The 23,003-nt window shown below is 47.2% G+C and overlaps 1 protein-coding gene across 4 annotated transcripts; it reads right to left on the reverse strand.

Annotated features, from left to right (window-relative positions):
- Nucleotides 1-8,465: 8,465 nt before the first annotated feature.
- Nucleotides 8,466-22,564, reverse strand: LOC121136972 (cytochrome P450 4F4). 4 transcript variants are annotated; one of them, XM_040738624.1, is made up of 13 exons: nucleotides 22,401-22,564; nucleotides 22,001-22,199; nucleotides 20,309-20,453; nucleotides 18,756-18,809; nucleotides 18,533-18,660; nucleotides 16,617-16,738; nucleotides 14,353-14,623; nucleotides 12,567-12,633; nucleotides 12,252-12,381; nucleotides 9,783-9,916; nucleotides 9,630-9,694; nucleotides 9,414-9,496; nucleotides 8,466-9,070 (listed from the first exon to the last, which is right to left on the reverse strand). In XM_040738624.1, exons 2-13 carry the CDS (start codon nucleotides 22,196-22,198, stop codon nucleotides 8,899-8,901), a joined length of 1,569 nt encoding a protein of 522 aa, XP_040594558.1. In that variant the 5' UTR covers nucleotide 22,199; nucleotides 22,401-22,564; the 3' UTR covers nucleotides 8,466-8,898. The 4 variants fall into 4 exon arrangements, with proteins under 4 accessions (XP_040594558.1, XP_040594559.1, XP_040594560.1 ...); XM_040738625.1 differs by lacking the exon at nucleotides 18,756-18,809; XM_040738626.1 differs by lacking the exons at nucleotides 18,756-18,809; nucleotides 20,309-20,453 and having other exon boundaries at nucleotides 22,401-22,563.
- Nucleotides 22,565-23,003: the final 439 nt, after the last annotated feature.

Here is a 23,003-nt window from a genome sequence, read left to right on the forward strand (position 1 = left end):
TTGATTCTCCATGGTCCCATATATTTGTGGGCCCTGCTGTCCGTTTTTTGGACGAGCTCCTCCATATCCCTGAACTCCAGTTAATGTCTTTCACTGATCTACAGGCACTAGCCCAATGATTTCCTTTCTTGCACCTAGGGCACAACCCCGGCTTAGGCCGCTGGGTGGAGCCACTGCCTCTGTTACTACTTCCTCTTTCAGGGCATTGCCTTTTAAGGTGTCCTTGTTTGCCACAGTTGAAACAGGCCCCTGCATTTCCTCCTTTCTTAGTTAGCTGCATCACCGCAGCTGCTAGGCCTGCATTGGTCAGTGGACCTCCTAACTGTCTACAGACCTTCATCCAGACTTCAAGGCCTTTACCTTTATATGGGGTTATAGCAGCCTTACACTCCTTTGTGCACTGTTCATAAACCAACTGCTTAGTCAATGGCATAGCAGTATCTGGATCCCCAAACACTCTTCCTGCAGCTTCTACCATTCTAGCCACAAAATCTGAGAAGGGTTCCATAGGGCCTTGTAATATCTTTGTAAGGTTTCCACTGACTTCACCTCTATTGGGCAGAGACCTCCAAGCCCTAATGGCTATTTGGTTAACCTGATCATACACTTGAGGGGGATATCCTGTTTGTTGTTGCGCAAAATGACCCTGACCAAGTAACATGTCTACATCCCAGGCAGGGTTACCAGCCGCGCAGTTAGCCACACCTTGATCATTGGCAAATTCAGTTTGGAAAGCTCTCCAATCTAAATATTGTCCTGGCAATAGACAAGCTCTTACCAAATTCATCCAATTGCCAGGTGTCATGCAGAAGCGATTAAGTGCTTCCACCTGGGCAATTGTAAAAGCTGCCATCACCCCATAGGTGCATACCGACTCTGCCAGGGCTTTGACTATTTTAAAGTCAAGCGGCTCATGATATCTCTGTTGGTTACCATCCTGGAAAACTGGATAAGCCAGTGGCTGGGTAATCCGAAACTCAGCACAAACAGTGCGCCACACTTCCGGGCAGAAAGTATTGCAACCAGGAACTTGTAGTACCTCTGGTGAACAGTAGGTGGAGGAGCGGTAGGGCGGTGCCCTTGCTTTGCAGTTGCCATTTTAGGGCCCTGCGTCTCCGGCGTTCTTAAATAATGTTTTCCCATTAGCTCGACAATCTCTTCCTCCTCATCCTCCGAGAGGTCCTCCTCTGTTTCTGAATCTTCCCCCGATTCTTCTAATTCTTTCCTCAGCTCCCTTAAGGAGGGATAGATTTTTTTTTCCCTTTCTGTTTCTTCTTCCTAACCTCGCCTTCTGATTGTTCTGATCTTTCTTCCTGGAACATCTCGAGGGCAACCTGTCCTCTCTCTATAGCCTTTTTGTTCCCATCTTGATCCTCCAGACAAGTGTGTATCAGCCGCCACACTGGCCGAACACATGGTTTCAGCGTTCCTTCTTTCCAAGCAAACTCCAGGTCTTTTCCCAGGTTATCCCAGCTAGCCACAGAGAGGCTCCCTGAAACTGCGAACCAGGGTGCAATGGCATCACATTCACTCAAAAACCTCTGCAACGTGGCTTTGCTTAAGTTTAATTTTTTAGAAAGAAGCAGCTCCTGAAGAGCCAGAAAAATTGGGTGTGATTGTGACAACCCCATTATGCCTTTTTAAAGTTTACTCTTTTAGTTGGTGCGCTCCAAAGGTGTGCAAGTTGGATAACAGCACCAAAAGACAAGAGCCCACACTACAATATTAAACATTAGCCAAATTATCACCTCAAAAGCAGGGGCCCATTTACTTTACTCTCACTCTGCAAGCTAAGCAGACGCGAGGTCTTTTACTTTCAGTTCGCCTTAGCTGTGAACTGTCTAGCTCCTAACCAGAGACCTTATTGCTCCTAACCAGAGATCTTATCACTCCTAACCAGAGACCTTATTGCTCCTAACCAGAGACCTTATCGCTCCTAACCAGAGACCTTATAGCCTCTTTACCGAGGTCCTTATTGTCCCGCTTACCTCGGGAACTTACGGGTATTGCCCCGACTGTGAGAATTTCTGACATCCCCATACGGGCCACCACTTTGTCTAGACCACCCTCGACCAGCAAGAATGACGCGGCAACGAGGAATCTTCTTCTCACAGTTTATTCAGGAAACTTGCTTACAGTGATAGCCAATCAACTACACCCAGGTGGCATGCTAGGATTGGTTGTCACCAAGCAGATCTAGAAGGGTACATGGCCTCACTCCTAATAAGGAGTTGTTTACTTACTGAGAGAGAGCACTGGTGGAATGCGGAAACCGGCGCCATCTATAGGCGCGGTACTCTGCAGCTCCCAACAGCTTTCACTTATCTTTTCTCCTCTCCCATCTCCTATTTTTTCTTCTTCTGATATTGGACCTCATTATTTGAGCAGTTCTCAAACTTTCATTGCCCTCCCATTTTAGCCTCCAAAGCTCTGGGTGTTGTACGATTTTGTGTGTGTGTGTGTGTGTGTGTGTGTGTGTGTGTGTGTGTGTGTGTGTGTGTGTGTGTTCTGACAAGGTTTACCTGGAGAACAGAGGGTGGAGCTAGCCACTCGTTAGCCGTGGGGTTCTGGAGGTCTGTACAGACAGGAGACAAGTGATGAGGCTGGGTGGAGAGGAAGTGACAAAGCCGGGTGGGGACAGCATCTTGTCCCCTTTTCAGTCTGAGGGGTAAGAACTCCAGTGGCTGGCTGCTCTGCTACTCTGATCTTTCAGCTTTCACGCTAATATCTGACTCCAGGTTTTTATTGTTAAGTCCAATCAGGGTCATGTGTCATCTAGCACCCCACATGGAGCAACATGTATAGGTGGCAGTTTCCTGTCTTGGAGCCACTCGGTCTCAAATACTCAGCAGCTGCTTCCCAAATTACCACACAGAGGCTTAATATTATTATAAATGCTCAGGTTTATTATTAGCAGGCTCTTACATTTTAAATGTAATTACATTAGCCCATATTCCTTATGTAAGCGTTTCGTCGGGATGGGTCAGGACAGGATGGAACAGGAGTGGGTCAGGTATTCTGGCACTCGGGAGTCACAGAATACCCAGTGTTACACAGCTCAGGTGGAAAGGTATCCTGGAGCTCGGGAGCCAAGGATACTGAGTGTTACACAGCTCAGGTAGAAAGGTATCCTGGAGCTCGGGAGCCAAGGACCACCACGGGTTGCAGTAAGCTTGGCAGCTTACAGCCTTGCCTCAGAGAAAGGCTTCTCCGGTGTGTCAGCTCCGCTCCGGCAGGACAGGGTCTTCCAGCTGGGGATGTTCGCCTAGTGTAGCAGTTTTGCTCCGCAGGAGGTTTCTCGGGCGAAGTTGCTACAGTTCAGCTCTGCTCCTGGAGAGCCGAGAGCGGAGAGCAGGGAGCCGGGCGGGAGCAGAGTGTAACAACTCCGCTCTGCCAAGGAAGGTTTCCCGGGCAAGTGTTACAGCCCTGCTCGCTCTGCTCTGCTCTGCTCTGCCCAGGGTCGCCTCTGCTCGCTCTGCTCTGCTCTGCCCAGGGTCGCCTTTGCTCTGTCGCAGCCGCAAAAGAAGATCTTCACCCGAAGCTCATCCAAAGGTGTTTATTGGAAGACAGCTGGACCAGCCAAGCTGAACATACACAGGGTTTATATAGGGGTTCCTGGGGTTGGGGAAGTTTTTCCAGGGTAGGGATTGGTCCGATTTCAGTGCTGAGCTCAGATTGGCTAGAGCTCTGCTCCGGGATTGGTTACTTTTTTACACAGGATTAGGGTCAGATTTGGCTCTGGTTTCAGGGCCAAAGTGTGTTTCTTTCTCTGGTCCTTTTTAGCCTTTTGGCTCCAATTTTAGGGCCAGGGTACATTTCTTTCACTGACTCTGATTCCAGGGACAAAGTGTGTTCCTTTGGCACTGGTTTTAGGGTCAGGGTACATTTCTTTGGTTCTGGTTGCAGGGCCAAAGTGTGTTTCTTTGGCTCTGCTCAGGGTGTGTTTCTTTGACTGGTCCCTTTGCCCTACACCTTATTCATGCTCTTCCATGTGGCAGTATTTTTTCTTAACTACAGAGTGCCCATCTTGCTCTCTCTGAGTCTGGCTGTCACCTCCTGACTCTGCCCTCCTCCTTCCTATCATTCTTAGTTTGGTTTCCCTACATATTCTTCCTGACTGGCTACTGGACCACCAGTATTTTATTATACCAATTTGAGTGAAAAAGGATTATTCCACAACAAAAATGTGATCCAAGATCATCCCTTCCTTCTGTAAATTGCATTGTTTGGGTATTCTGTCCCAGTAGCAAGAAAAATAAATAATACAGGCAGGGATAGAGCAAAGGGTTCACCAACCAGAGGGACCCACATATATAAAGACCTGAGGTCAGAAAGTAATTTCTCATCTAAGGAAAGAGAAAGGGTCAATAGGACAGGCAGCTCAGGCCACAGTGGCTTAAGAAGACAGACAAGGCTCCGCATAGGTAGGGCTTTCCCCCATCACCCTAGCATCCCCAGTCCATAGTCATCTATCTGTGGGATACTGAGGGTGATATGGTGATGGACAGGACAGGAAGGCTCAAATGATGCCACCCACACCTGAAATGTCATCTCTGGAAAATCAAAGGATAGAAATCTTCATTTTATATGGATTTTTATAATTCACAGTGTCCAGCCCTCCAGGTTGACTGAAAGACTAATTTGCTTGCTGTTCTTAAACAAGGGTTTATTTTTAATTTTAGGTATGTGTTTGTGTATGCTCATGCCTGGAGGCATGCATGTTCATGCCTATGCCAGTGTGAGGTTTGGGGTCCCCCTGGAACTGCCGTTAAAGGCAGTTGTGAGCTGTTCTATGTGGGTTCTGGGAACCAAATGTGGGTCTTCTTCAAGACCAGTAGGTGCTCCTAACCAACTAAGTATCTCTCAAGGCCCTGTTTGCAGTTGCTCCTTTCGTTTAAATTGCATGGCATTTGTTTGCTTATTTATTCATTCATTTGTTTTATGTGGGAGCATGTGCAAGCATGTGGGGTGCCCATGCCACATTTGTGTGAAAACAAGAGGACAACTTCCACCCTTTGCTACATGTGGTTACCTAGGTTTGAACTCAGGTCACAGAACCCATTTCATTAAGCAGCAAATGCTTTTCCTCCTGAGCCTTCTGGTCAACCCACTTTGTGGGGTTTTTGATTTGCTTGGCTTGGCTAAGTAATGTTTTCTGGAGAATATACCCAGAGCCTTGTACCTGCTAGATAAGCACTCTCCTAGTGGGCTGTGTCTCCAGCATTTTGCTTGTTTCCCCCTAAATAGTTACTGTGCACAGTGTCTACTGAGGCAGGGAGAGCACATCTTGGAAGATGCCCAGTGTGTTCCTGTCCTCTCAGGGCTGTGGGCTTAGTGTGGTGTGAAGGACATTGCTGAGTGGCTCATTACATGAGAAGGTGTTAGGCACTACAGTGGAGCAAGCTGTGTCAGAGCCCTGCAGGACATCCTGTGTGCCAAGGGCAAGGGTTGCTCATGGAGGCCATGCTCTGCATGGTAGGGTGTCACAGTGCTTTCCTTGTAGCACTTGTAACTGCTTGGGTCCCTGGAGCTTTTGTGTCCTGGGGAAACAGAGGGCCACCTCCAGTACTTTGCTGTAGGTCTTGCTTGTTAGGCAGACACTCAGCTTATGCTTGAAAGTAAGCAGAAAATCCCCTGGGGAGCATCATTGCTCCAGAGTGGGTAGCATGGTTTCTCCATCTTAGCTGAGGGCTGTGCATGCATCAGCCTCAGATGCCTGCATCTCTGTGGCTGGTCCTCAGAGCCTCTGTAATTTGTACAAATGAAGTGGAGACTGAAATTTCCTGTCAACTTTTAATGAGTCCCCAGGTGTCACTGAAAATGTCCCTGCTGTGAGTCTTGGCAAAACTTGGAATTGGTTTCCTGGGGACTATTGTGGCAGGGAATTTGGCAGTCTGCAGAAAGACATCCCATTTGGTTGTTTACAGCAGGTAAAACAATTGGAAATTGTTCATCTCTGATGTGTCCTCCAGGACAGAAGCCCAGGGGCTTTGATTGGTGGACATGGAAAGTTTCTAAGCAGGGCCTGAGATGGCAGGTTCTTACAAAGCTTTGTAACTGCCTGGAACACGAATGCCATGAAATTGCTTCATCTGGATTCCCTTGGGGATTTTGTGTTTAACCAGAGACCTGGCTGAGAAGTGTTTTCCTTTATGTTTTTCTTCTATTTTGTGGTATTAGGGATGGAATTCAGGACACAGAATTTTGGCAAACACTTTACTACTTTTCTTCATGTTCTTAAATGCAGATCAATAGCTAGGCATAACTACAATAGTCAGATTAGGGATGCAGAAAACTGTGATTCCTATGCCAAAGGCTGCAACACACAGCATGCATGAACAGAGAGGAAGTGGTGGGGGAGTCATTTTTTCCAGTAGTGTAGTCAATGATTAGTTATCCACGCTCTAATAAATAAACGACTCCATAAACATGCTCACAAATGCAATCCTAATAAAACTCAATAAGTCATTAAAGGAAAACTAACCCCAACACCAGATAAGACACTTTCACTGTGAGGACCCCACATAGGGATCTTTTGATATATTGAAGGTGTTCTAGAAAAAAAATGTCACATCCTCTGCTTAAATGCCTGTATCTTAGAAATGTCTTGTGCTCTCTGTCACCTCAGCTGAAGGGAATAATAAGGGAAGTGCAAACAACGATGATCAAAAGAAAGGCAATTACAAGTATGAATCTAATTAGTCTAAATAAAAAGCTGAAGGATCCGAGACGCAGCAGAACAGCCACCAGTTGCTTCCTACCGGTCTCCTTCCTGTCTTTACCCCACCTTATCACTTCCTGTCTCCACCTCCCCAGTGCTGGAAATAGAGATGTGTGCCACCAACGCCTATGGTTAACTAGAGGCTGCTCCACCCTCTGGTCTCAAGGCAAACTTTATTTGTCAGAAAACAAACAAAATATCCAACAAGTACTTCAGGAGAGCTACAACACTGACGTGAGGTTATTGATCTGTGATAAGACCTCCCTCAAAGGCAGCAACTTCACTACAATTCTTCAATCCAGAATGTGTGTATCAGGAAAACCGACGAACCATCCTGCCTCCATTTTTGGCTGAAAGCCATCTCATAGTAAAGATGAACTAGATTCATTCATATTTATGATTAAACCTCTGTTTCTCAAAGACTGGACTGTGCTCCATTTGTAACCTCAACTACAGGAGGTCCTGTACTGCCTGCTCCAGGAAATAGCCATGTCTTTGTCTCAAAAGGTTACTATGACCACCTGTTGCTAGGACTATGTTATGACCATCTTGCAATCATGTGTCTGTTTCAGAAGGTCATTATCACTAACTTCTAATGCTATTATAATTCTGTCTATTTGCCCTCCCAACCCCCCGTTTGGAAATCCCCTATCCCTGAGCTATAAAAACATTATCTTGCTCATGTCCAGTGATGAACTTTTGAACCCACCTTAGGGGAGGCAGCCCATGAACTCAAGTGAAAATGCTTGCTTTAACTGATTTGGTCATGATGATTCAGGTCAATGGTCTTTCTCCTTGAATCTTGTGCATTAACAGGACTACATAGCAACAGCTAAGAAGATGCCTGTGAGGGAAGAAACTGACCCCATAGCTGAATTATCTGGCAGCAGAGGAGATGAAGAATTGAGAAAGACATAGGATGTAGGAGGTAAGGATGTAGATGAGTGATACCAAGAGTGGTAGCGTTGGATGGTGCCACCATAAAGACTAAAACTTCATGGGATGGGGAGATGATAGATTCAGTTAGGAAACATAAGAGGGCATAAGTAAGACTGTGACGTAAGGCGGTCCCTTAGGGAAACTAGGACAACTGAACATCAAGGGCAAGGGACGTTGTCCACTGGAAGAATTGAGTACACTGCTTGTAAGCTCACGGCTAACATCCACAAGAACCATCGTTAAGGTCTATGTGGTCAGTGATCTCAGAAGCACCTAAGACACTGAGGCCCTCTTCATTAAAGTCAAGATAGCAGCAATTGCACACTAGATTCAGTGGAAGGAAAAGAGCATGGAGTGGTACTTAGCCATATGGGGGTAAATGGAAATGAGGAATACTGGTACAGATGTATGAATTAGTCAATGCCTAGCACACACTTCTCTGTGAGTCAGTTGGATTCCACTGACACACATGAAATCCTGATTGGATCTAGACTGAGTTGGGGTGTATGTATGTGCTTCACAAGCAAGTAGAGTCTTCCAAGTTCAGAGGAGAGAGTCACAGGGAAGGTAGGAAAGAGTAGGGGGAAAGGAAAACATAATCAGAATATATTGTGTGAAAAAAATCTATTGTCAACTAAAAATAAAAGAAAAAAAACCAAAGGAATGATAGAAATAAATGAAATAAAATGAGACATTAACAGTCAAAAACAAACAGAGAAGTAGAAATTTGAGAGCATCCAGGGAAGTGTAGTGAGACACCTATTCAAAAAATAACAGCAAACTAAAAATAAAAACTGACAATCACCCGGGTTGTTAGGTTTAATAAACCTAGAAATTTAGTTTTCACAGAAACACTGAAGAATTCCAATACAAGAGAAGTGTTGGGATTAGAACAGAGGTCAAGGCAATGGAAATGTTCCTCAGTTTCAAAGGTCCTCTGAGCTTGAACCTGACCCCCATCCTGCCCTGACACTTCCCCTTATCTCTGTTGTCTAAGGGAGTAATTCCTGCTAGGCTGGAGGACAAGGCAGGGCCTGTGAGCAGGCAGAGGAAGTCAGAGGTCTTGGTCCAAGGACATTAGCTCCATCTCACTCCCAGACCCCAAGTGCTGATGTCCTGCTGTCCTCCAGTACCTCCTGTTGTGTTCTGAGAGCCTCCCAAACAGGCCACAGTAATGCTTACTCCGGGAGGTGCAGAGGTAGGTGGATGGGTGCGACTGTCCATCCAAGTGCAGGGGGTCACTGTGAGCTCAGCGGTTCCACCCGCAGCCACAGCCCTCCCTCAGCACGCAGGATCAGCTCCGGCTTCCGGTGGGGCTCCTTGTCATCGGGCAGGACCCGGAAACGCAGCAGTGTCAGTGCCAGGGCCACCTTCATCTCGTTCATGGCGAAAGTCTGTCCTATGCAGTTCCTGCGGGAGGACAGGTTGGGGTGTCCTGGATCCCTTTCGCGACCCACCTACACTGAAACCTGGCCTAGGTACCTTCCCCACCTGGTCAGGGGCAGGCACCGAAGAGGAACTAAATTAATTGGGACCCCTTGTTTACATCCGGATTCTGTATCCTGTGAAACAATCAGCTGGGAGGAGCATCAGCACAGGGTTGTGGTTCTCACACTTTCCCAACCTCGGTACTGCCCATTTTACTTAACCTGCAAAGATGCAGGACCAAGACCTAGATCCTGACTGTCCCAACTTCCCACCGTCTCCATCTTCTCCAAACCTATGTCCCATCACCCATGCCCTCTGGCCTCACCTGGGCCCAGCAGAGAAGGGAATAAAAGCCAGAGGTGACCTGTCCTTGACATTCTCTGGGTCAAAGCGGAAAGGGTCATAGACCTGAAAGAGACAACGAGCCACATCTCCCAGAACAGTCAGAGAGATAGAGCGCTACGTGCAGTAGGGAAGGCCCAAACCTGCTCCTTTGGCTGAACTATTGTAAGGGAAAAGCATGGGGGAAGGGTTACAGTACCTCAGGGTCAGGCCACACAGTTGGGTTGTGATGGGTCGCAAAAATATTGATGATGCAGACCACACCTGTGGTGAGGTGGGACCAGGAGGGTGAGCCTGCTGCTGCATAGACCTTGTGTGTGCCCAGGACCCTCCTTCCCTGTCCCCTGGGCACCTTTAGGGATGACCCGGCCATCTGGGAGACCAATATCTTGGGTGCAGCAGCGGGAAATCACTGTGACCGGAGGATGCAGCCTCAGACTCTCCTTGATGCACATGGTGAGGAAGGGCAGCTGGGCCAGGTCGTCCCTGAGGAACAGGTCACACAGTTATCCAGGAGGGAAGCAGAGACCATCAGGCCCGGTGTTGCCCACACTGTTAAAACATCCCCAGAGAAAAAAGAGAAGTAGGAAAGCACTGGGGAGAATTTATCCAGGTATCTTTAGAAGCTTTTTCTGAATAAGCACATCCAAATGTCCACCATAAAAAGAAACTCAAAAAATGACTTAAAAAGAAATCTTCTTTGAGTAAGGGCAAAATCAAAATGAACTAAGTAAGGGACAGACAGTAAAGACATAGGGTTTGCCTTTCCTTATCGGCCTTCTCTGTCTGTTTCTGCTGCCTCTGTTTGAGTCCCTCTCTCCCTCCCTCCCTGCCTTCCTCCCCCTTCCTTCCTTCCTTCCTCCCTCCCTCCCTCCCTCCCTTCCTCCCTCCCTCCCTCTCTCCCTCCCTCTCTCCACAGGACTTTTTGATCTATGTTCACACCTTGCTCCTTCACATGCAAACTCTCCATCCTCTCTCACTCCATAGCGTCCCTTTCTCCTCCCGCCTCCTTCCTTCTGTTCCCCTTCATTTTCCTCCTGTTCCTCCCCTCCCTATCCTCTTCATTGTTCCTTTTTTCTCTTACACGCTCCCCCTCCTTTTCGCCCACATCTTGTCCTTGCCATTTCTCCTCTTTTCTAGCCCATCCTCTTTCCAATTCCCCTTTATCTCATTGTGTAACAAATTTATGCAAACTAAAAACTTCCATGCCAGGGGGATCTCCAAAAGACTCAGGAGGCACACAAACTTATAGGGCTCAAGATGTGAACGACTCACAAGTCTTAGGAAATTCCTGAAACCTAAAAGATCCTCAAGGTTAAGGAAAGGGTAGTAACTGCTAGACAGACACTCTCTAGGAGCTCCGGGATGCAGCTTTTTGAGTCCTTATCCACATTAGGGTGGGATTTTCAGTGGTACAGCAGTAATAAGCCCTCATCCACACTGATGTGAGAAATTCTAATAAACTCACTGTTTTGCTAAACTGGCCTTCATGGAATCATGTCTTTGGTCCTTTGTCCCAGAGGGAAAAGAGGCATTTGTTCACATCTCCCCAAGAAAAATCATAAAACAACCCCTCTCTTTTCTCCATCCTTTCTCACCAATTCTACTTCTCCTCCCTTGTATCTACAGCCCTGTACCTCAGTTCCAACCAGGTATCTCCTAATCCTCATTCAGGTTCCATGTCAGGCACCGTCCATCAGCCAGCTGCAGCAGCCTCACATACTCATGGAAAAGATGTGACTCAATCCTCATAGAGAGTACATGACTATGGACCACCCTGCTACCTCTGCTAAATTACAGAAACAGGCCTGCAGCTTAATTAGCAGTTAAAGAGTAGCTCTCCAGAGAGCCCCCAAGTCTGCCAGAAGATAGGCTTGGACAATAGGGAAAGACTGAGATAGATAAAGTAAGGACCTAGGGTCAGGTTACCTAGCAACACAGAAGTTCTACCCCTAACCTTTTGCCCTGAGGATTAGGTTTCCAGGAAACAGAGAAGGCTACCTTTCCCACTGACCTTTTGTTCTGACAGCTTTCTTGAAGCTGCCCCTCCTTGCTTCCCCCTCCAAGCCCCTTAAATATACCTTGGAAAGAATAAAATTCGGTTGCCTTGATCAGACTCTTGTCTTGGCGTCCTTTTTTCTGGTATCTCTGGCCCCTCATCACTCTCCTAGGTACTCTCCAGTGCCCACGTTGAATGTCACGTGGGTCAGGGCATTTCCAGAGTGAATGTACCCTTCACCCTAGCCTTGCCTCTCTTACTCTGAACCTGGCACCTGTCAGTGTCCAGGGGTGTCTTGATGCAGGGCCACTCTCCCTTCAGGCTTGGAGCTCCTGACATCACTTCCCACAGCAGCAGCATTAGCACAGAACAGCTGCTCATGAAACTGTCATGGGCGGGCATCATTGAAGGACTTGCTGAATGGATGCTACGAAAGGCACAGCACACTGACAATGACTTTTGCCCCCATGTGTCACTTGCAAATTCCTATTCTGGCAAGAAATAGGAAACAGCAGCGCAAACGGTCCTGGAGGGAAGCCATTGATAATACGTTATATGATACAAGCAGAATCGAGGAGGGAAAGTTTCTATGAATTAAATACCTGCGACGTGACGTCAGCTGCCCTTATTCACAATTATATTGCTACTAATTCTCTCAGAAGTTCAAGTCTTTCTGTCACAAAGCATAAAATCTCTTCTTTTTAATGGGGTAAATACTATTCTACCAAGCAGAAATGGAAGAAGCAGCAAAAAGAGCCCCTGTGCCACCTAAGGAGTGGAGCCAGGAGAAGGGCCCAGTCACACACCGGGACCTGAGCTCACCACTCAATCTCCTGAGGCTCTCGGTCCCTCAGCAGCTCCCACACCTCCTGCCGACAGCGCTCCTGGTATTCCGGGTGCCTCGCCAGGTTGTACAGGATCCAGGAGAGCCCACTGGCTGTGGTGTCATGGCCTGAGGGGCAGACAGGTGCGCCTGAGTCTCAGAGCTATTCATCACCACACAGTGGACAACAGGCAGGGAGGACCCCAGGAAGGATGAGAAAATGGGAAGACAGATTATAGTGGCATTTCTGGGTCCATTCAACATGTCCCCAAAACATGTCGGCTTCCTCTGTAGTCTCACACGGGGACCCTCACCCTCAAACATGAAGGTGTCAGCCTCTGCTCTGATGTCCTCATCTGACAACTCCTTCCCATCTTCATCCTGGATACAAGGCAAGACACTAGATCACAGCAGTTCTGAGTCTCTGTCTAATCTAAGACAGCTCCCTTAGTTCCATACAGCAAGGCCACTGCACCTCTGCGTCTCTCTTGGTCATCACCATAGGTCTCCACCCCCAGGCATAGTTGTTGACTGTCCGGACTCCTGTTAGTTTGTTTATTTTTTCCTAATTGGAGGAATTGGTGACCCATGAATATACCCCAATTTGACTATGATGAGAGATTCCTAGGAAATAAAGGGAAGAGTATCTTTGCATACAGGATGATTGCATGGCAGTATTCCTTAGACACTGGAAAATAACATTATTCTCAAGACATTGCATTTTCTCCTAGAAGGGACGTGGAGTGCTTTCTGTCAATTCTTCTATAATTGTTTGATAGGAATAGTGTCTGCCTTGTAGGCAAGTAAGATGTTGCATACTTTGGGACAGACAGGGTTAGATTGACAGGAGACACAGTGACAATATGACAAATGCATGAATGCAAATGATGTCTCCTTACATATGACCAGTAACTAAATTTCTCCTCCTCTTTGTCTTTTCACTTTCAAATATTTTTCATATGATTCTCTCCCTTGAATGTGTTTATCCTGCACCCTAGTTCCTCCTGTACTCTCTTCTTCCATTCTTGGGTGCTACATGAAGAAAATTTATCTTATCTCCTCTGGAGGACTTCAGCGTTTCATACCTATAGAATTTACCTGTGATGAGAGAAAATCTACAAACATTCTAGAATAACATCTTCTCTCAAAGTGCAAAATTATATTTGGTGTTATCTTGCTTGTACAAATAAAGCCTGTCTGAAGGTCAGAAAATGCAGCTTGCCACTAGCTAACCATAGAGGCAGACAGGCAGGAAGTGAGTTAGCTGGGCAGAAACAGGATATAAGCAGGGAGAAACAGGAACTTGTTCGCTTGTCTGCTGAGACACTGAGGAGGTAAGGTGTGGCTATGATTCACTTCTTCTCTCTGATCTCTCAGCATTTTCCTCTATATCTGACTCTGGGTTTTAGTACTTAGGCGATTTACACTTACGTGTTCATGAAAATGAGATAATGAAACGAGTTAGTTTGCACACTCCAAATTAATTAAAACGTCCTTTGCTCTCGTTTGTCTCTTATTCTCTTTCTCTCCCCACATTTCTTCTTCCCCACACTTCCCTTTCCTCTTCTTGTCTGCACATCACTCTCCCCATTCACCCTCTACTTTCTGGCTCTCTGTCCTTTCCCATCTATGTATATTCCCTGAAAAGAAAGACACAGAAGAGACAACTCTGCCGTGAAACCTGCAAGACTCAAAATGCATGGGTCTTTGGATGAGTCCCGTGACCTGGAAAATTGGAGCAGGATGATGCATTCTCTGGTAACAATGGGAGACTGATCTCTAAAATGCTAGACCTAAGTGATGTGGCCACATTTGTGATTCTAGAATGTGCCTGGTGAGGACAAGAAGAACGAGAGATTGAGTCCAGCCACGGTGGTTTAGTGAGACTACCCCCAATCACAGAAGTAGTGGTTCAGTGAGTTAGTTATTTTGAGAGAGGGTGTCACCGTGTAGCCTTTGCTGGCCTGAAATTCAATATATAGACCTGGCTGGACTCAGCCTCCTCCTGCCACTGCCTCTGGAGTGCTGGAATTAAAGATGTGCACATCACACTCATTGAATTCAGTTTAAACAGCTCCATTGCACTTATTGAGAACCCACCTTGGCCAGCAGCAGAACATCAATGAAGTCCAAAGTCTTGCACTTGGCCTTGGCCTTGAGGACATCATCACCATCCTTACTGGGGAGAGTACGTCGTCGATCCTGGATGACAGCGTCTGTGAAGTCATGCACTAGACGACAGGCCTTGTGGAAGCGTATCCCATCAGGAGTGAGCTGATAAAGTGAGTCTATGTGTAGAAGCAGCTGCTGGTACCGTTTGGACACCAAAGCACTGAGTTCCAAGATGGCAGAGATATACTCACTGGGCTTCCTGCATGAGTAGAGCATGAGGAGAAGCAGCACAGCTCAACACAGCTGAAGCTCAAGTAGCACCTCTCAGCAATGGGAATTATTTGCCAACAGGATACTCAGTAGTGAGAAACAGATGACCACATAAGACATGCCTGCCATTATTCATGAGACTTGACTATAATGTCTCTTAACTCTCTGAATCCCATCCTCGTGAGCTAGGCGTCTCAAGGCATCTGGAGTGCACAGACATCAGGCCTCTCTTTTCTCTCTCTTACACTACATCTATTTATAACCCACCTGCTTCCCAACCCTTTCCCCTAGTGAAGAACTCAGTTTCCTCAGGTTACCTAATCTCTTATACAAGGTCCCTGCATTCAGTGACAATTCAATCTTGTCTCTACAAAACACCCAATGTTTACAGATCACTGATAGGATCATGTCCGTTTACTGAGGTTTGGCAAAGGGTGTCTCCCATACGTTTATCTCTGAGGATATTAGAAAGTGGCAGAACCATTAAGAGATAGGACTTAATAGAGATTGGCTAGGCCATTACAGGTGTGCCTTGAAGAGGATGAGAGGACCTGACACTTTCCAGTCTCTCTTTATTTCCCAGCTGCCACGAAGTAAATGTTTTCCCTAACACCTGTTCCCAACAAAACAATGGAGTCAGAGAACCATCACCAAAAGTCTCTGAAACTATGAGCTGCAATAGATCCATCTTCCAATTAAGTCCATCCCCTCAGAAATGTTGGCACAGTAACGGAAGTGACTCCAGGTGCAATCACCCTCTGTAGAAACTATAGGAGAAAGCTCCCACCCTTGTCTGGATTGGTTTAGCCTCTATGTTGGTACATACTGATGGTCAGCTTGACACGATCTAGAATACCATACATTGTGGACAAATTTCTGAGCAAATGTGGATTCTCTATATTGTGTTAATTGAGGAGGTAATACCCACCTTAATAAGGGAACACTATGCCATGACTGTTTTCAGATGACACAAAAGCTAGTCGAGCATAAGCGTTCATTTCTCTCTGCTTCCTGACTGCGGATGTGATGTGACCATCAGTCTCACACTCCTGCACCTATGACTTCCCCACAATGAGGGAAGTCCCCCAGATTTGATTCACACCAAATCCTTTCTTCTTCACTTTTAGTTGTGTCAACAGGAAACACAAGTAATATGTAAATTGGTACCAGAAGTGGAGTCAGAACTGTAATAACCCTGAACATGTGGTTCTTAGGACTTTGAAACTTGTTTGCAGAAGGAGTGCAGAAGGGTTTGAAATTCTGTAAGGGAACTTTAAAGGGAAATTCTGATGGGAGTTTGGTAGACCACAATGTCAAAAAGAAACAGACAAAGGAGACTTAGATCATGTGGGGTTTCTTCTTGCAGGGGTGACTCTGTAAGGAGCTAGATGATAGAGTCTATTCTTGCTTCTGTTCGGCAACAAAATTGGCTTCTTTCTTCCTGTGTCTAAGACCTTTGGTGGCGCTGACTTAAAAGGTGCTAGACCTTTTGCATGAGGAAACTTTCAAGACAGCATAGCATTCAGGATATGGGATGGCTACAGCTCTCTGGCCTTTTTATACATTCAGTGCGAATTGGGTTTCATACTACACAAGGAAGCAAAACCTAGTTGAGCATAAGCCTTCATTACTCTTCACTCCCTGACTGCAGACACAGTGTAGTCAGCCTGCTGCCCTGTCTTCTTTGCCATGATGGTGATTCCCTCCAACTTGGGACAACACAAACTCTTCCTTGAGTTGTTTTTATCAGCTATTCTGTTGCAGCAATGAGGAAAGAGTCTAGTGTACCTAATTCAGTGAGTGCCAACCTGCCAGTCTCATGGCTAAGGCGCCTCCTCCCTGCCAGCTTTACTCTCATCCCTGGTCTTCTTCTGAATCACCTCCTCCAGGAGCCCCCGCCTTCCCCACTGGTCATGCATCCCTCTTGCATCTCCTCTCTTGGGTCCACAATCCAGGTTCTCAGGCCAATGGGAGGAACTCACTCCTGGCAGTTGCTATCAAAGCTGAAGACGCATTTCTGCAGACTGTCCAAGGTCATCAGGCTGGTGTTCTCAAACATGTCCAGACGGGCACTGCCACCTGAGGCCAGGCGCTGCCACTTGGCCTTAACAGAAAAGAAACTGTATCATAACCAAGCCTCAGATGCTGGAGACTCTGCCCAGTTACAGCCACATGAATGGACACCCAAAACTGTCTCCCAGGTCTCTGCCCCAGACTCTTAACCCTGGAGATAACCAGGCGTGAGTGGGAGGGAAGCTGTTACGTAGGAGATGAAGCCGCAAGGATAAGGATCAGAAACCCTGAGTTTAAGCCCCATCTCTGACTCCCATGCTATGTGCACCCTCAGTCAGCTCATTGCCTCTCTCTCACGAGTCACATCTTTAGCAACAAGTCGACCTGACTGTGTCTGATAAACCATGATGGAGCCCATGTGTCACTATTTCTAGGTCACTTCCTGTCTGAGCATAGCGGGACAAATTCCTTTATATTTTAAATTTCAGGTTCGTCCTAATGAGGAAAAAGTAAGCACTGTCTGACAGGGTTGTTATAAATTAAATTTGCAGCATAAAGTATGGAATTGGGTCATGACCCTCAGTTCCAGAACACGTTATGAGTGCAATAAATAGCGTTATTCCTTATCTTGAGTGTCATAACATGGGCTCAGAGCTATCTCTATGTTTTTGGTTTTTCAAGACAGGGTTTCTCTGTGTATCCCTGGCTGTCCTGAAACACACTCTGTAACCCAAGCTGGCATTGAACTCATAGAGGTCTGACTGCCTATGCCTCCTGAGTGCTGGGATTAAAGGCGTAGGCCACCATTCCCCAGATCATCCCAGTGTTATTAACCTGGACTGTGTCATAGGTATTTGCAGAAACTCTTGAGATATCCAGTGATTACTTTCCATGGGCAAATATCAGGTTTGTCTCAGCTTCATATACAAGCAGATTTCATAAAACTAAGTAACACCACGTAGGTCATGGGTTGCATCTGTTGAAGCCTATACTGATGCCCCCTGGAATTGAGAGGCTTTCAAGAAGGAACAGAAGACAGGAGGATGCACAGGGAGTAGCTGACCTCCTTTTGTATTTGAACAAGGAATCTTGTGTGGTCTGGCAGAATCCACAAGCAAACAAGCTATGAAACCAGCTAGCAAGCAGAAAAGAAAACCATTGACCCCCTCATGTGACTCTCCCTGTAAGTCTCTTGTTCTTCAGCCCTGTGTAATGTGAGTTTTCAGCAACAGTCATAACAAAGTTGAGCCTGTACTACCACACTTTGCTTTTGTGTTAGGTTTGTGACTTTGACTAGTATGATCTAGGAAAAAGGAGAAATCTATGACTTCGATGAAGCCCAGGCTTCAAGTGGCTTCCAGGTTCCTTCCTATGCCAATATGTGCCATAGGAACCAGTCCAGGATACACTGTGGAAAGAGAGAACCTTAGAGGCTGCTGGAACCATACTAAATTAGCTTGAAGTTGGTCAAGTTGCATCAGAGAACTATGGTGGTTTCAGGCAAGCTGACCCACATCTTGTCACATGCTACAAGTGACCCAAACCCTGTCCAGGAAAACCAAGCCAAGGCCTACACTCCTGTCAGCAATATCAGACCTCATAGTTTCCAAACTGATGTGTGTGGTAGTGCTTAGCTCCTTATAGGTAGTTTCTGTGTAGTCCTTATCAAGTCTGCCATTACGTATTAGCAACCATGTCATAAAAGTAGAAACTAACTCTATAAGCACTCACAATGTGGGAAGATATGGTTCTATAATATCACCTTGGACATAAAATAAGAAGAAAAATAATATAAAATATGGCTCCATCAGCACACTTTAGGGAACAGACAAGATCTATCTGAGGCCAAGTCCATTTTCTGGGAAGCTGGGCACACGGCACTCACATGCATGATGTTGGTGCTGTCATTGAAAATCTTCACATAGGGCTTCAGGATGTTGAAATGGAAGGCAGGTGTCAGCATGCGACGGTGGCGGCTCCACTTGTCACCAGCACTCACCAAGAGCCCGTCCCCTGGACAGACAACATCCCATCGAGCAATGGTGGCTTGCCCCCCAACCCACCCCATCCCCAAGGGTGTTCCTAGGCTTGCATCTGTAACTACTCACCCAGCCAGGGTTTCAGGAAAGTGTAGAAGACTACTTCCTTTAGGGCGACTGCAGCTGACATGAACAAGGAGGATCAGGGGCCAAGGAGAGTCTAGGAGGTGAGCTTGCAGAGAGTATGGGGGCCTCAGCAAGGTGTGTGCACGTCTGCCCCAAACCCGGCATGACAGGGTTAGAGAAATGGACATGGGAAGCCGAGAGGAGGGGGAAACGGGACACAAGATGAGACAGCATTAACTCACTTTACCATCCCTTCCCTTGGCTTCAACACCAGCTGCCACCATATCTGCCCTCCTAGTGCAACACAACCTTCTACAGACCTGGCATAGCTGCCCACCCCAGCTCGCTGTGACATCTCCTGACATGGACACGTGTCATGGACATATATGGAGTGACATGGGCCAACATGGATAACACCCACATGACCTGTCTGTCCTACATGACCTCATCTGCTGCCTAATAGATAGAGATGATCTGCTGTAGAACAGTGTGCCCCACAGGCAGGTACCAGACAAGATTTTAGAGTAGTCCCAATAATCCCACAGATATGATGGGCATGGTCTAATCAGACATCAGAACTGTAACAAACAAGAGACCTGAGCCATTATTTCTATTTCAGCATGACTCTAGTTGACAAATGCCAAATAATCTCCCACTTGGTTCCCAGCTGGGACAGTATGAAACACCCCAACCTTGTGCTTTGAAAGATTTAGTGCTCTGATGCTGCCTCTATTTTGGAAGCTTCTAGAAATCTTAGGAAGTGGAGCATAGCTGGAGAAAGGTCATTTGAGTAATCTCTTGGAAACATTGTATTGAGTTATTGAGTACCCTCCCCCCCCGTTCCCTCCCTCATTCTCATCATGGTTACGTGTCCATCTCTCTTCTTCATGATGGACTCTGAACCACAAGTCAAAACCAAGCTTTCCTTATTTGAGTTGTGCTAACATAAAAACAAAAAGAGCTGCTACACCCGGCGTGATTAGGAGTTAGCCACATCTGTCAAGTTTCACACTGAAATTCAGGTGAGGCAGAGGCAGGGGAGTACCAGAGCCCCATCTGCCTGCATCCGGTCATGTACTCCCACAGGAGGCCACACAGGGACCTTAGCAGTGGGCAAACAGGCTAGTCCAATGTCCACCTGGATCAGAAAACAGGAGCGTCTTTGAGGTTTGGTGGAAGATGTAGATAACCATCTGCCAGGTCTCCATCCACCACAGTAGGATACACTCACAGTGTGCACTCCACGCCAGGGGTGCACAGGATACCTTCCCCTGACCTCTGAATGGACATGAGAAGAAAGTGGCCCCACGTTCTCCAGGTTTTACAAGCAAAGGACTACCAAGGTAGGAGGGCAGAGTGAGCCCTGAAAACTCTCTCCAGCACACTCGCATCCTCTGAGCTGAGCCTTGCTGGGCTTCCCCTGACAACCTCAGTGAAAAGTGGAGAAATCCAAGAGAAAGGACTGGGCTCCTCCAGGAACCACACAAAAGCGTGAAGGTGGAGACTGGAAGCCCTCGTCTCCCACAGCCACACCACTACCAGCTTCCCCTGAGTACCTGAAGCACTGAGGACAGCGCGAATGATGTCAGGGTGGCACAGAGTGATGATGGGGAGGATGGGACCCATCCATGTCATGAAGCCCTGGGGATAGGTGGCCACCAGCTTGGTCACCTCCTTCAGACCCTGCTCGGTGGGGGTGATCTACAAGCAAGACAGGAACAGTCACCCCATCCGGTGGTTTGTCAGGAGCCACGTGTGTTATGATTATGAGATGCTCAGGTTGCTGACACAATAAGACCTCTCGGCAGCTCTATGATGGTGTTTCCAGAAGGCACTGGTGTCTGCATCAGTAGCTCCAGGCAAGACGACACCATCCACCCCACTGAAGAACCATGAAGAGCAGTGGTTCTCATCCTTCCTAATGCTGTGGTGGCCCCCAGTCATAAAATTATTTTCTTTGCTACTTCATAACTGTAATTTTCCTGCTGTTATGCTTTGTAACATAAATATCTGATATGCAGGATATCTAAGATGTGACTCCCACACAAAGGGGTCTCAGTCTTTCTGGTTATGATCTGCTAATATAGACCAATAGATAGAGGAAGGAAAATTCACTCTCATTTCAAGACTGGGGCACTCATCTTCTTCTGCCCACAGACATCACAGTGCAGGTCCTTGACCTTTGGACTGTACCCCATTCCACAGAATTGCTCCTCCCCCATGGATCCCCATACACAGGATGTCAAACCTTTGGTCTCTGATCAAATTAACTACAGCCTGGATTTCCAGTTCTCCACTTTGCAGATGGCATGTTGTAGCATGCTCAGAATCCAGGATTGTATAAGCCAGCGACCATAACACAATGTACCCCTCACTCTGCTCTCATTCTCGTGTGTGTGTGTGTGTGTGTGTGTGTGTGTAATATAGTGATGCATTATTTAATATATATATGTGATGTGTTGTATAGAGCTCTCCACATGTATACATTCTCACATAACTTTGAATAAAACCATCTGCTGCATAATAATGTTCTTATCAGTGACAAACTGCATATGTGTGTGACCCTGGTCCTTTAAGATCATACTAGACCTGAAGAGTTTCTATGCACTGTATTTTGACATCATCCTACAGATCGTGTCAGTGACATATTTGCATGTTGTGAGCTTTGCTATTTACAAATGAGGCAACCGAGACTGAATCACCAAAGAAGAGGACAGAGTTGTCCAAGTCCAAGGGGTGGGGTCAAAGGAAAGCTTCAGGAAGGGTGAGTGGACAGCTTTTATCCTGCTGGGGCAACAGAACTCATGGTCCATCTTAGGGGGGATCTGAGAGCTTTAAAAAAAATGATGCTTCAGGAACGGGAGGCAGGAAGACAGCCCACAGCTCTCTTGCTCCATGTGTGGTAGGAGAGACACCAAAGATCACCCCCAAAAACCCAGAAACACAGAGATGCAGTGACAGAAAACATGGCTCTGATCTTGGGCTGGGCTCTCAGAAGGCGTCAAGTGTACAATGTGCGACGCTGGTTTCCTCGTTCTGTATAGCCCAGTCTGGGAACCGCTCTCAGCATCCACCAGTGTCAGAAAGATGAAGCAGAAGTGAATCCAGGGGTAATTAAGGGTGGAGGACTGAAATAAGGGCAGAGCTAGGGAAGGGTACAGGACGACTCGGGGCTGCTCTCTCCCTGAGCCCCGATCCTGGTGCATTAACTCCTCCACAGGGCACCCACAGTCTTCTGACACACTCACCATGCCCAGGTGACCTAAGAACCAACTCCGTTTGGGGGGCTGAGGGAAACCACAAAGATGATGATATGTGCCATAGAAGGAATAGGTCTGAGGCAGGACGCGGACCAAGAGCCAGAACGCTCCGATGAGCAGTGCAAGCAGCCACAGTGAGGACGCCTCCAGGCTGCATCCCAGGCAGGACAGGTCCAGCTGTGGCATCCTGTGGGGCAGATGGGCAGAGAGTGAGAGTCCGAGACTGGGAAGAGGGATGGGACCCTCGGGGAGAGAGGACAGGGGTAGGGAGAGTGAAGGCTGTCAGGAGGAGGAGGGGGTCGTGAGAAGGACAGCAGCAGTATGAAGAAGAGAAGAGACAAGGGTCCCCAAATATCTGAATCATAGTGAGGCTGCCAGGGGCTGTTACCTGGAAGCGAGCAGGATCACTGTGGCCTTTAGCTTCAGACAGATGGCTACCTGGAGATAAGTAGCCAACTAAGAGCTCTGTCTAAGCCGGTATAGGATCCTACAACTTCGTCCCTTAGCCTGGCTCCTCCTCTTCCGAACAGTGTGTTTCCCACACTCCCTCCTCTAGAGCGAGCTTCTCTGTTCCTGGCTTCTGCCCTGGAGGAGGTGACTGGAGCCCAGGCTCAGCCAATCCTTCACTGTCTCATCTGTGTCCTCCCCTCCTGGGAAGATGGCCAAGACAGGGGTTGGTTAGCAGGCTACAGAGTGGACTCAATTCAAGGGCACACAGCATGGATGCCAGATTGTAGCACAAAAAATACAAGGCCCAGAGACTGATATTGAGGTTCATGTTCAACCTGAAGATCAGAGAAGCAAGGCAGCAGGTCACGGGCTCTTATGTCTACTTTAGCTCAGACCTAAGGGGCAATCCTGAAACTTCACTGCTCCTCAGATTCACTCAGACTGTTACGCTCTCCTCAACGTGGCTGGAGACTAACTCTCAGACTGAATGTCTCTACCTTTTATACCTCTCAAATCCTGGTATTAAAGGGTGGTCTTGGCC

This window comes from Mesocricetus auratus, unplaced genomic scaffold (assembly GCF_017639785.1).
Source record: "Mesocricetus auratus isolate SY011 unplaced genomic scaffold, BCM_Maur_2.0 Super-Scaffold_100676, whole genome shotgun sequence".
Classification (NCBI taxonomy): domain Eukaryota; kingdom Metazoa; phylum Chordata; class Mammalia; order Rodentia; family Cricetidae; genus Mesocricetus; species Mesocricetus auratus.